Below are 13,170 nucleotides of genomic sequence, written 5' to 3' on the forward strand. Positions count from 1 at the left end.
CCGATTTCCATCTTTACTCTTCAATTGTGTCAGGTTTGTAGGTTGTTAATTATATGCTTTTTATAGAAAGGGATATTGGATCCAACATTTTTGTAGTCTTCAGACATTTTGAAAGAGACGATATGTCACAAAGAATGAGATAGAATAGTAAAGATCCCTGATCCCTATGACATGCCTTATTTGGTAGTTGTTCCATTTGTATGATACTTCTAGTTAGAATTTACACTTTGTAGCTGAAAATAGCTAATGTATGCAACTGAACCGTGTACAGGATTGTCTGCTCTTCTAACTCAGATTATAAACTAGAAATTTACACTGCAATTCTGTACTGATCAATACAGGTAGTTTACTGTGAAGTGTTTTGCACTGTACTTTATCTAAGACTGGACAAACAGGAACATGTGTGCAGTTAATGCATGAGAATTGATTGGTAGCGTGTACTAGTGCTTGACGGATGGGTATTCAACATACTCTTTTTAATCCCTTTTTATTTCTTTTTTTACACAGGACCGTGGTCAAATGCAGTATTGCAAAGTCCCAGGCACTGTATAGTGCACAGAGGGGCCTCCGAACAAGCAATGCTGCTGTGTTTAAAGTTGGAGCAATCAGCATAAACATTCCACAGCACCCAGCTACATTGCACAGCATGATGGTGCGCAGTTCTCACCAGCTCTCAAAGCAGATCTCAGACCTCATCAGGCAGCCTTCAACAGTGTGAGTTGTGCTATACATATCAGAAATGAGTTCAGTTGGCCTTCCATTTACATATGCTGCAAGTACAAAAGTGTCTTAAAACATAGCATAAAACAAGATCATTTCCCACCAGATAATCCCTTCAGAATGTTTTGAGACTTCACAAGTGTATCTAAAGCCAAAACTTTTTTGTTTGTTTTGAGAATTTGGAGAGTTTTGGGACAGTATTCAAAACTCTTGTCGTTTTTTTGTTTTTTTTTTTATATCTGTTCCCGGTTAAGGAGATTTTTCTTTATTTCCTGTTCTGTACACACAGCAGGAAGTGAGATAAAACCTCCCCAAAGTTAGGGAAATCTCCTCTCAGACACTTCTCCTTTTATTTCTGTTCTGGTGACAACTTAAAAAAAATTTCCCCTCACTTGTTGTCCTTTTGACAATGGTCACTAGAACAAAGAGAAAATTGTATTTTGTTGCATAGACGCAGATGGCAAATAAAGACTTGACAGGCACATTAACCTCTCATCACCCTATCCAAAATCGAAAAAAAAAAATTTCACTTTAGATACCCTAAAAATTTGATATTAACCTCTTCCCGCCGACCACACACATATAAGCAGCCTTACAGAAGTGGGCTTTTTCCCATGGGGTCACATATATGCGTATCTCTTTTTATGCTGGGAGCACAGAGACCTGGCTCTCACCGAGAGCTCCGAGTCCCGTACTAACGATCGGGACCTGGGATTTTGGGTTCTGGGTCACCTGACTACTGTGATAGCCTCTGAATGGCTTTCACAGTGGTCAGTAACTGTGAGTCCGCCCCTGTGTTTACTTCCTCTTCTGATACTTTGTATCTTCCTCGTCTTGCAGCGGTGGAAATGTAAACAAACCAAAGTGTGTAATATAAATAACAGGATCGATGTTTGACAGGATTAGTGTTAGGGTCAAGGATTAGTATCAGTGTCAGTTAGTGTCCGCGTGTTTTAGGCAGAATAAAAATGAAAAAGCAAAATGCGCACCATTGTTTTTGGGCTGTACTACGGGTACAAATAACAACTAACATACTAACTAGCTACACATATGTGGTATCGCTGCAATCGTAATGAACAGGTGAATTTATTTTAGGTTGTTCTTTGGTTGGTAAACTATGATAATAGCAAGAAATATACAGCTACATTTAAAAAAAAAAAAGATTTTTTTTTTTTTTTAACTCTTTTGGGGCAGTTTTCCTTTGATAATAAAAAAAAAAAAAATTGGGAGATATCCGCTACCATTTACCAGCAAAAGAAAGCCCAGTTTGTTTTGAAAAAAAAAAAGTATAATTCACCTGGATACACAAATTAGTTGCGACAATATGTACAGTTTGACTAACACATGTCAAAGTTGCAAAATTTTGCTTAGGCATTTACATTTGTTTTACCCCTAGGTGTGAAATTCTTAAATGTAGGGTCATGCAGCTAGGCTGGGGAAATAGCATTACCCTTATGCATTTATTGGAATACATATGAGCAAAAGTTAGTTGGAGAAGTTGAAAATGACAGCTGCAAAAGCAAACAAAATATTGGCATGCATTTAAATTGTATATGGATGTCAACAAAAACATTATTATAATATAACATTGCCTCTTTATAAACCACTTGTAAGGCCATGTGGAAAATATGTATTCCAGATTTGGGAACCGCTTTGAAAAAAGAACATAAGAGTCTTGGAGATTGTGTTTTTAGTAATGTTTTTATTAACTTGTTTGCATAAATCAACAAGTAGTATATCACTAACAAATCATCTGTGGGATGCAAACATCTATAGGAAAGTCTAAAGTAGTCTTCTCTTGTCTGTGTGACAATAATGCAGACAAAGGAGCAGCCTAAAGGTTGAGTATTTACATGAAAATCCTGAGTAACATTCTCCAGTAACTGTAAAGAGACTTTATCAGGGTAAATAAACATTCACATCAGAAACATGTGGGTCTATTGTGATAAATTACATGTAGAGGCCAAGATGAAGAGTTTCAATTTTTAAAGACATTTCCAGATGTTTCCACCAGATCATTTGAACAATGCCTGTTACACATAGATCTATGTCTCTTTTACAGGGTGCCCCCTCCAAAGGAAGATGTAGCGACTCCATTGCTATCTGAAAAAACCCCCTCAAGTGTTAACCAGACTCCAATTGAAACTATTGTATTCCCTCAACTCCCGGAAGGACTTGAAAAGAAGCCTATAGTGCTGAAGTTCAGTGCAGTGTTGGATGGTATTGCTATTGGAGCTGCATTGTTACCTTCCCTCAAAGCAGAGTATAAAATGGGGAGAATGAGAAGCCACGGGATGACAGGTAAAAGAGAGCTAAAATGCCTAACGTTAGGTTCAGTCACATTCAGGCTCGGTTCACATATATGCGAATAGGATGGATTTTTAAACTGCGTCCGATTCATATGACGTGAACCTAACCAGCTTTCTATGGAACCGGTTCACATATGTCCGTGCCAGCTGCAGACAATTTTTAAAAAAAGAATCCTGTACATTTTTCATTCCAGTTAAGATGCGATTTAGAAATTTGCATTCGTACTTGAACCGGTGAACAAAACCGCACCAGACTTTTAAAAATCGCAATTAAACTGCGGTCACCGAACCTCATTCATTCTTATATAATGTTAATTTTACAGTCAACAAAAAATGCCATATTTAGTGCTTTTCAAAAAAGTACAATTTCATAACCATAACATTTAAATGTATTTTGTTTTTTTGGGGGGGGAAGAATCTTTGTCAGTGAATGTGACTCGCGCATCTAAACAAAATACGATATATGTGACTAAATAATTTAAAACAAAAGTGCAGGAAACCATATGTGCATATAATAAACTCAAAATAGGTACGAGGTTTAAATGATCCAACCTCCCCCTAAGTAAGTATGATAGACCATATGAATATGGAACATTGGTGCAGAAAGTAAACGTGAAAAAAACTGCAATGTATATTAAAATAAGAAGTGTAATAAAAAGTCCACACACATAAACACCAAAGGGTGATGTTGCAATCCAAAATTTATCCAATTGTTGTGAAATCCTAGGTATATGGGTCCACCACCATGAATAAAGAGCCTGGCCGCTTACCAGAACCCCATGACCCCCCCGTTACAGAGGGTCTAAATGGGCTTTGAAATCCTGCTGTTCAAATCGCTAAGGAATCAGGTGGGAGCTGTGCTAGGACGTCAAGAACTTAAATGCAGATAGATGGATCCACAAGGAAAGGAGGCTCATCCCTCAGCGAAGTATTATCATCATAAAGGAAAAAAAACAAAGGGCTCCGATAGTGTAAAACCAAATGATGTTTATTAAAATATAGTAAAAACTCACATGTAGTTAAGAAAAAACCTCTGAAGAAAGACAGTCTGCGGCACTGGCCGGATGTTCGCAGATAGCCCGTCCAGCTGGAGTAGCAACGACAGAGGGAGGTGACGCGATGACACCGCTCACCGGTGTCATCGCGTCACCTCCCTCTGTCGTTGCTACTCCAGCTGGACGGGCTATCTGCGAACATCCGGCCAGTGCCGCAGACTGTCTTTCTTCAGAGGTTTTTTCTTAACTACATGTGAGTTTTTACTATATTTTAATAAACATCATTTGGTTTTACACTATTGGAGCCCTTTGTTTTTTTCCCTTTATGATGATAATACTTCGCTGAGGGATGAGCCTCCTTTCCTTGTGGATCCATCTATCTGCATTTAAGTTCTTGACGTCCTAGCACAGCTCCCACCTGATTCCTTGGCGATTTGAACAGCAGGATTTCAAAGCCCATTTAGACCCTCTGTAACGGGGGGTCATGGGGTTCTGGTAAGCGGCCAGGCTCTTTATTCATGGTGGTGGACCCATATACCTAGGATTTCACAACAATTGGATAAATTTTGGATTGCAACATCACCCTTTGGTGTTTATGTGTGTGGACTTTTTATTACACTTCTTATTTTAATATACATTGCAGTTTTTTTCACGTTTATTTTCTGCACCAATGTTCCATATTCACATGGTCTATCATACTTACTTAGGGGGAGGTTGGATCATTTAAACCTCGTACCTATTTTGAGTTTATTATATGCACATATGGTTTTCTGCACTTTTGTTTTAAATTATTTAGTCACATATATCGTATTTTGTTTAGATGCGCGAGTCAATATTTTTCTTATTTACGTTTGTGTGTTTGTGTCACATATAGGACTCTGCAGCACATATTATTGTTATTGTTATTATTCTTTTTGATGCGCAGTTTTTTTCCCAATTTTTCTCTTGTCAGTGAATGTGCAAGGTAGCTATTCTAGCCAAGTTTGCTTAATTTTCTATTACATGTAGTATTATCTACTGCATGGACGCCTCCATTTTAGGTCAGTGGTCTCCAAACTGTGGCCCTTGGAACTGTATGTGGCCCTTGGCTTGCCCTTCTCTTTCCATGGGGCACTATTTCACCAATCTACACCAATGATGGGGCATCATTCCCCCTACTGACACTATCATTAGTTTTCTTATTTTTCCCACCGATCCCAACAATGGGCACTATTCCACCTATTAAAACCAATGTTGGGGCACTGACGCCGGGGCATTTTCTACTCCCACTGGCTACAGTCCGGCCCCCCTTAAGCCTGAAGGAGATATGGCCCTTTGCTTAGAGAGTTTGGAGACCCCTGCTCTAGGTGAACTGACGTCTGAAATAAGAGCTATAACAATATTTGTACAATATTTAAAGTGCTTTTTTTAGTTTGTTTTGTTTTGTTAGCAATGGGAAGGGTCAAATCCCAGTTTATTTCTAGTTGTTGATCTTTGTTTTGATGATTTTTTTGACCAATTGTAGATAGCCTCGATCCAGTGCTGTGCGAAGAAAATAATATAAGCATTTCTTTGTTTCCTATTTTAAACGTTGAATGCATTTTTATTTCAGGTGCACAGACAAGGTTTACATTTGAGCTCCCAAATCACAGACTGCGGTTCACATCCAGGGTCTCTTCTACTGATATGTCAACTATTCCCCCTTCAGCCAGTCTCAATCTTCCTCCAGTCACCATGCATGGTAAATACATCATGGAAGAGCATGACAACTACTCTGATCAAGCCTGGAGCATCGATGACCTTCCTGCTAAGCACAGTTACTACCTCCAGGGAAACTATTTACGTTGTGTGGCTGAGGTGAGTAGCCCAAAAAAAGTACGCTCACTGTTTAAACCATATTTACTCCTGCTGCTGGGTTTGTAAGACCCCTTTTCACACTGAGCCGCCCCGGGCGTGAGCGGTAAAGTGGCGCTATTTTTAGCGCCGCTTTACTGTCATTTTAGTGGCGCTATTTGGCCGATAGCAGGGCGGTTTTAACCCCCCACTAGCAGCCGAAAAGGGGTTAAATCCACCTGAAGCGGCGCTTTGCCAGCAGTATAGTGGCGCTGCCCCATTGTTTTCAAAGGGCAGGAGCAGTGGAGGAGCGGTGTAGGAGTGGTGTATTCACCGCTCCTACACTACTGCAAAGAAGCTGCTGGCAGGATTTTTATGATGCTCTGCCAGTACAGCGCCCCAGTGTGAAAGCACTCCAGCTGAGGCTTTTTTCAGGCGCTATTTTTAGCGCCTAAAAAACGCCTCCAGTGTGAAAGGGGTCTAAGTGTTGGGTACCTAGTTAGCATATAATGTACCATTTTTATATAGATTAATTAAGGTACCCATGGAAGATAAAAGTCCATCATTAAATAACCTCAACATTGGAATGTCTCTCTGAGGAATTTTGAAAGACTGTTAAACTGAGTATCATCTGGTGACTCATTTGAGGCTGATTATTGACCACACAAGCTGATACATGGTACCAGGCATATTTGCTTAATTTGATGCCCTGGTTTGGTATCTGGTAGATGTGAAACAAAGCGTGCAGGAAGGTTTGTTGATGTTGCTTTTAATTCTACAATTGTATAATACCTGAGCCCACCTTACTGGTTTCTACAACCCTTAAAAAAAATCAACGATTGAATAATGTAATGCATTTGGGGAATTTTACTAAAACCGGAGCATACAGAATGGAGCAGCCAGTCAGTTTCTAGCGTTACTTTTCTCATTTAAACTTTAAAAATGAAAGATAGAAGCTGATTGGTTGCCATGCACAGCTGCTCCTGTCTTTGTAAATCCTCTTAATTTTATTCAGTTTATTGATTACATGGCTGTTTCACCCACCAGAGCTTAAAGTGGATGTAAACCCGAAATGTTTTTTTTTTTTTTTTGATGTCATACTGTAGAGTATAAGATTTCCTATCATTTGAGCCCAGTCTTGCCACACAGAGTTAATCCAGCTCTAAGCAATCCTCTTTTATTGTTCAGTGAGATAAATCTTGACAAACAGAGAAAAACTTTGTCAAATCCTCCCCCTTGCTGTGAGTGACAGGTGATTTACATCTCGTGCACTAGCCTAAGACTTGCATTATTTTTTAATTCCCTGCCACTCCTTTCTTCAGCAGCTCTGCAAGGATTGACTGTTCCACACCTCAGCATAATTTGGCATGCTGAAGTTATGTGGTTACTTTCCTGTCTTTTCACTGGATGTTAGAGATCATAGCAGAAGTTCAGTGTAAGAAATATACACAGGAGAAAATGCATATTGACAAGGGGAGTGTAGAGGTGGGCGGGGAGTCTACTGACATCACGACTCCACCCACCGAGCTCCAGACAACAGACCCACCCACAGAATCTGCAGGTTTTCGGCTCTCATAACAGACAGAGGGGAGACATTTGACAGGTAAAGATACATGCAGGAGGCATGTATATCCTTATAGATGACCCCTATGGCAGTAGTTTAGAAAGGATGACGTTGGGTTTACATCCACTTTAAAGGGGTCTTATGCATTAAGGGGAAAAAACTTCTGTCACTCAAAAGACCCCTAGCCCCCCAACCCCCTCCCCCTCCGTTTTACTCACCTGAACCCGTTCATTCCCTCGGTGGGGACGTGCTCTACCTCTCTGGCTGGGGTTCTCGGCTCTTGATTGGATAGATTGATAGCAGCCCAGCCATTGGCTCCCGCTGCTGTCAATCAAATCCAGTGACGCGGGGCAGAGTCCGGCATTCTGTGTCTATGGGGGACCCCAGAAGACGAGGTTCAGGGCCACTCGAGGTTCGGGGCAAAACGAACTGCACAGTGGAGGTAAGTATATGTTTGTTATTTAAAAAAAAAAAAGGGGGTTTAGTAACCTTTTAAATCAAGACTAAGGTTTCTCAATCAACATTAACTATTTTTAATTGTTATGCAGCTAGCATTGGTAAATAAATAGGAAGGTATATTAGCTAGCATTAGTAAATAGGAAGGTATATTATATTTACTTGATTTAACCTTTATTTTTATTTTTTTTTACATTTCAGTTGCTTTCTGATTTCTGGTGTAGACCCAAATGATGTCATACATCCCATGAGTCATCTTGGGCATTTTTTTTTCTTTCATCTAAAGGAGGGGCTTTCTTAGCAAAGCATGTCCAACTGTCTGCATGCCTGAGCTAAGTGTATGACATCACTTCCGGCTCCCCACTGGCAGTTTGACCAGCCACCAAGGGCGTGAAAGAGTGTAATGCAGTCTGCCTGAGCTAAGGCCAGATGAATTCCAGGAAGTAAATTCTATTTGAATCATCTGCCATTGCTCAGGATGGCTAGAAATGCTATAGAAGTATTTTTCAAGGCGATTTCTCAGTAAAATAAAGCATGGAGACATGGATGAATGGCTGAGTTGGCTTTGAATATTAAAAATGAATTATATAGTACAGGGCTCGACAAATCCCAGGCGCCTGGTTGCCATGGCCACTAGAAATTGCACAGATGCACAATTCCTATCGCCCGATGCTCGGGGAATGTAGTTCTGAGCTTTGGGCAGTTTACTTGTCGGATGGAAGCATTTGGTTGGCTGCGCTGCCGCCGAAACACTTCCATACACCCCGCGCGTGCACCCCCTCTTTTTGTATCCTGGGCTCAGCTTACCCATCTGCGGGCAGGTAGAGGGTAGGGAGGAGAGCGGACACATGTCCGCTCTCCTCCCCTTCTTGTTGCTGACCCAGGAGTAAAAGTGTATGAAATCACTTCCGGCTCCCCGCTGACAGTTTGACCAGCCATCAAGGGCGTGAAAGAGTGTAATGCAGTCTGATGTGCATTGGATTACATTCAGTGGAGCACAGGGGAGACACCCTGGATGTCTCATTAAAGAGAGACTGTCACCAAAAAAGATCACATAGGGGACTTTTCTCCGCTATGTGATGGAAAAAAAGTTAAGTAAAAAAAAAAAAAAATACATTTTAATTGTAAAAAATTTAAGTTACACCCAAACATATAAAATCCTCCCCAGAAAAAATTGAGCCAACCCCCACATATATGCATCTACAAACGTAAACGCACGGGTCAGGGCACCTACAGCTGAAAATTTTGATTGCGATACTTATGTTTCATATTGCTGCACATGTCAGAATGAGAGCAATAATTCTAGCACCAGACCTCCTTTGTACCGCTAAACTGATGACCTATAGGGGGCTTTTAATGCATCACCTATGGAAAATATAGGGTACTGAAATTTGTCGCCATTTCACGGGCGCACGCAAATTTAAAGTTTGACTTGTTGGGTATCTATTTACTTGGTGCAACCTCGACTTTTATATTTTACCAAAAACTTGGGTAATTTATTACCGTTTTGTGCCCCCTAAAATTAACTTTAATGTGGTTTTTACTAAAATTTTGCAGTAAACCTTTGCTGTAATATTGTGTGACATAAAAAAATGGAACTACCATTATTTTCTTCTCTAGGGTGTCACAGGGCTACATAAGAGAAGGGGTTTGGTCATTGGAAATAAAGCTTTGTTAGTTAAAAAAAAACTGGCTCCTAACTTTTTTAGCTGACTCCTAGAATAAGAGCATATTTGTCAAGCCCTGATATAGTGTATTCTGTTTGTGGTGCTCAGATACAGTTACGTTCTGGTTTATTCATCTAAACACCTGAAATCTGTGGGGGGGGGTACGGCCCACCCCAGAACCCCCCTAGATCTGGCCATGTGGCACTTTCTTGCCTGGCTGCAGCGGGTTTCCCTGCATAAACCTCCGCCGGTATTATGCCAAGCACAACATCCTTCCAAACATGCCTGGCTTGTCCTTGCCGCCCACCATTGCGGCTGCAGATGGTTTTTATCTTCATGCGGTCTGTGCATGAAGATAAAAAACCTTTTGTGTGCAGCAGCCCCCTCAGCCCTCCTTAATACTTACCTGAGCCCATATCTATCCAGCGATGTTGCACGAAAGACTCGGCGATCCGGGACTGTCCTCCTGATTCGCTGAGACAGCAGCAGAGTGCCATTGGCTCCTGATGCTGTCAATCAAAGTCAGTGAGCCAATGAGAAGAGAGAGGGGGCAGGGCCTAGCAGGGTCAGGAAGGAGGGGCCAGGAGCAGTGAAGAGGGACCTGAGAAGAGGAGGATCCAGGCTGCTCTGTGCAAATCCAACTGCACAGAGCAGGTAAGTATAACATGTTTGTTATTTTAAGGGAAACAAACTAGACTTTACAATCACTTTAACTGTGGAAAGGAACATTCCCTTCAGGGCTACAAAGATAGGCAGGTATACTCATAAGCCAGCGTGCACCACACTGACTAGTTTCAAAGGTACATCTTCCTTTAATGTTTCAAACTATTACAGTGTACTGCTCTTCTGTTTATTTTTGTTGTCAGTTTGAAACTAACAGACTATCCATCTTAATTACAGGTTGGGTCATTTGAGCACAATCTAACCACTGACCTACTGAACCACCTAGTTTTTGTACAGAAAGTCTTCATGAAAGAGGTCAATGAAGTAATACAGAAAGTCTCAGGTTGGTGGTGTTTATATTATTTTTAGAATTATTATTTTTAGTTCATCTTGGTTGTGTGATTCCAAAAAAAAAAAAAAACTACAATCAGATTTTTTTTTTAAATATCAGCAAATGTACAGAACCCTTAAAATCATTTTTAAAAACATTTACACATGTATTATTATGTGTAGAAGTACACGCAACCTTTGTCTCATAAATGTAAAGTTTTTAAAAGTTGCCATTATGTTCGGTTACTGATATCATCCAACCTAATGTCTACAATTAAAATGACTACAAACACTATGGTAATTTCTAATAACTTTACATTTTCTACAAAGAGCACAGTAGATTGCACAACTGTCTAAATAAAGTAAGGCAAATGATTTAGACTTTTGATTCAATTTCTGAGTTTGTTTTTAAGCACAGTTTCGATATGATCTGAATGCAAAAATAACTTTCGTAGCATGATCTTCAGGCAGTTGATTTTATGCATGATATACAATTATTGGAGCACTAAGTTCTAGGTCAACTGGTACGGCTATAAGAAAAACACTTATCCTAGCTGAACTGGCTGTCCTGTATTATACATTTTCTGAATCATACCTGGTTGAAAACTGAAGGCCAATTATATTATTGACTGTTGGCTTTGAGCATCAATGATACTATACTGTATATCAGTTTGGTTTATATACTTAAGTTATGACTGTTCATCCACATGAACCGTTTAGACTTTAAATGAGAATTTGAAATTATCACTTTAAATGAAACCTGTTGTAAAAGTATTACGTAGGCTGCCACTGTCAACATACTATTTGTAAAATGCTAGTTATTTTCCTTTAATTGACTACTTCATTGCATGCTTTTTCTGGGACAGTGCCCCAGAAAGTATTGAAGTATGGTTGCCAGACAGCTAGTTTTTGCAAAAGAAGGTGAACGGTGGCCACCTACATATTTCTTGCGGCACAGGTTTTATACACATGTTTTATATATGAAAAGGCATCAGCAGAGGAATGCAGTGTTTAAATAACACTCACCTTTTTAACCAGCTCTGCCAGCTTAGTCAGATGTGTGATTTTCTTGGACCTTACAGCCTGCTGTATCCTTTAGCTAGGTGTAGGTCTCTAACTTCTACTGCATCTGCAGGGGTAAGGAAAAGTTTTGCCATAAGGTCCTGGAAATTAAACTAAATAGGTTACTGGAATGGAGACAAGAGCATGGAGATGAGCATTGTTTATAGATTTAATACTAACATCACTTGCATTTAAGTCTTCTGTCTTTTTTTTTTTTTTTTTTTTTTAATGAGTACATGCAGTCCCCGGGTTACAAAAAAAGATACAGTGCCTTTGAAAAAGTATTCACAGCCCTTGAAATTTTTCAAATTTTGTCATGTTACAACCAAAAAAACGTTAATGTATTTTATTGGGATTTTGTGTGATAGACCAACATAAAGTGGCACATAATTGTGAAGTGAATGGAAAATGATAAATGATTTTCCAAAATTTTTACAAATAAATATGTGAAAAGTGTGGCATGCATATGTATTCAGCCCCCTTTACTCTGATACCCCTAACTAAAATCTAGTGGAATCAATTGCCTTAAGAAGTCATCTAATTAGTAAATAGAGTCCATCTGTGTGTAATTTAATCTCTGTATAAATACAGCTGTTCTGTGAAGTCCTCAGAGGTTTGTTAGAGAACCTTAGTGACCAAACAGCATCTTGAGGGCCAAGGAACACACCAGACAGGTCAGGGATAAAGTTGTGGAGAAGTTTAAAGCAGGGGGTTAGGTTATAAAAAAAAATATCCCAAGCTTTGAATATCTCACTGAGCACTGTTCAATCCATCATCTGAAAATGGAAAGAGTATGGCACAACTACAAACCTGCCAAGACATGGCCTTCCACCTAAACTGCCAGGCTGGGCAAGGAGAGCATTATTCAGAGACGCAGCCAAGAGGCCCATGGTAACTCTGGAGGAGCTGCAAAGATCCACAGCTCAGGTGGGAGAATCTGTCCATAGGACAACTATTAGTTGTGCACTCCACAAATCTGGCCTTTATGGAAGTGGCAAGAAGAAAGCCATTATTGAAAGAAAGCCATAAGAAGTGGCAATTGCAGTTTGCGAGAAGTCATGTGGAGGACACAGCAAACATATGGAAGAAGGTGCTCTGTTCAGATGAGACCAAAATGGAACTTTTTGGCCTAAAAGCAAAACGCTATGTGTGGCAGAAAACTGACGCTGCAGATCACCCTGAACATGCCAGCCGTGAAACATGGTGGTGGAAGTATCATGTTGTGGGGATGCTTTTCTTCAGCAGGGGGGATAGGGAAGCTGGTCAGAGTTGATGGGAAGATGGATGGAGCCAAATACAGGGCAATCTTAGAAGAAAACCTGTAAGAGTGTGCAAAAGACAACGACCCTAAACATACAGCCAGAGCTACGATAGAATGGTTTAGATCAAAGCATATTCATGTGTTAGAATGGCTCAAAGTCCAGACCTAAATCCAATTAAGAATCTGTGACAACTTGAAAGTTGCTGTTCACAGATGCTTTCCCTCCAATCTGACAGAGCTTGAGCTATTTTGCAAAGAAGAATGGGCAAAAATGTCACTCTCTAGATGTGCAAAGCTGGTAGAGACATCCCCAAAAAGACTTGCAGCTGTA

At 40.1% G+C, this 13,170-nt stretch overlaps 1 protein-coding gene across 1 annotated transcript in view; it reads left to right on the top strand.

The window, feature by feature from the left end:
- Positions 1 to 13,170, top strand: part of BLTP1 (bridge-like lipid transfer protein family member 1) — a gene marked incomplete in the record, with an annotated part of 561,636 nt that overhangs the window by 405,757 nt on the left and 142,709 nt on the right. The window contains 4 exon segments of the mRNA XM_073603515.1: positions 508 to 714; positions 2,783 to 3,021; positions 5,616 to 5,860; positions 10,424 to 10,529. Coding sequence (XP_073459616.1) covers positions 508 to 714; positions 2,783 to 3,021; positions 5,616 to 5,860; positions 10,424 to 10,529 — 797 coding nt within the window.

The sequence above is a fragment of the Aquarana catesbeiana genome, linkage group LG01 (genome assembly GCF_042186555.1).
Source record: "Aquarana catesbeiana isolate 2022-GZ linkage group LG01, ASM4218655v1, whole genome shotgun sequence".
NCBI lineage: Eukaryota > Metazoa > Chordata > Amphibia > Anura > Ranidae > Aquarana > Aquarana catesbeiana.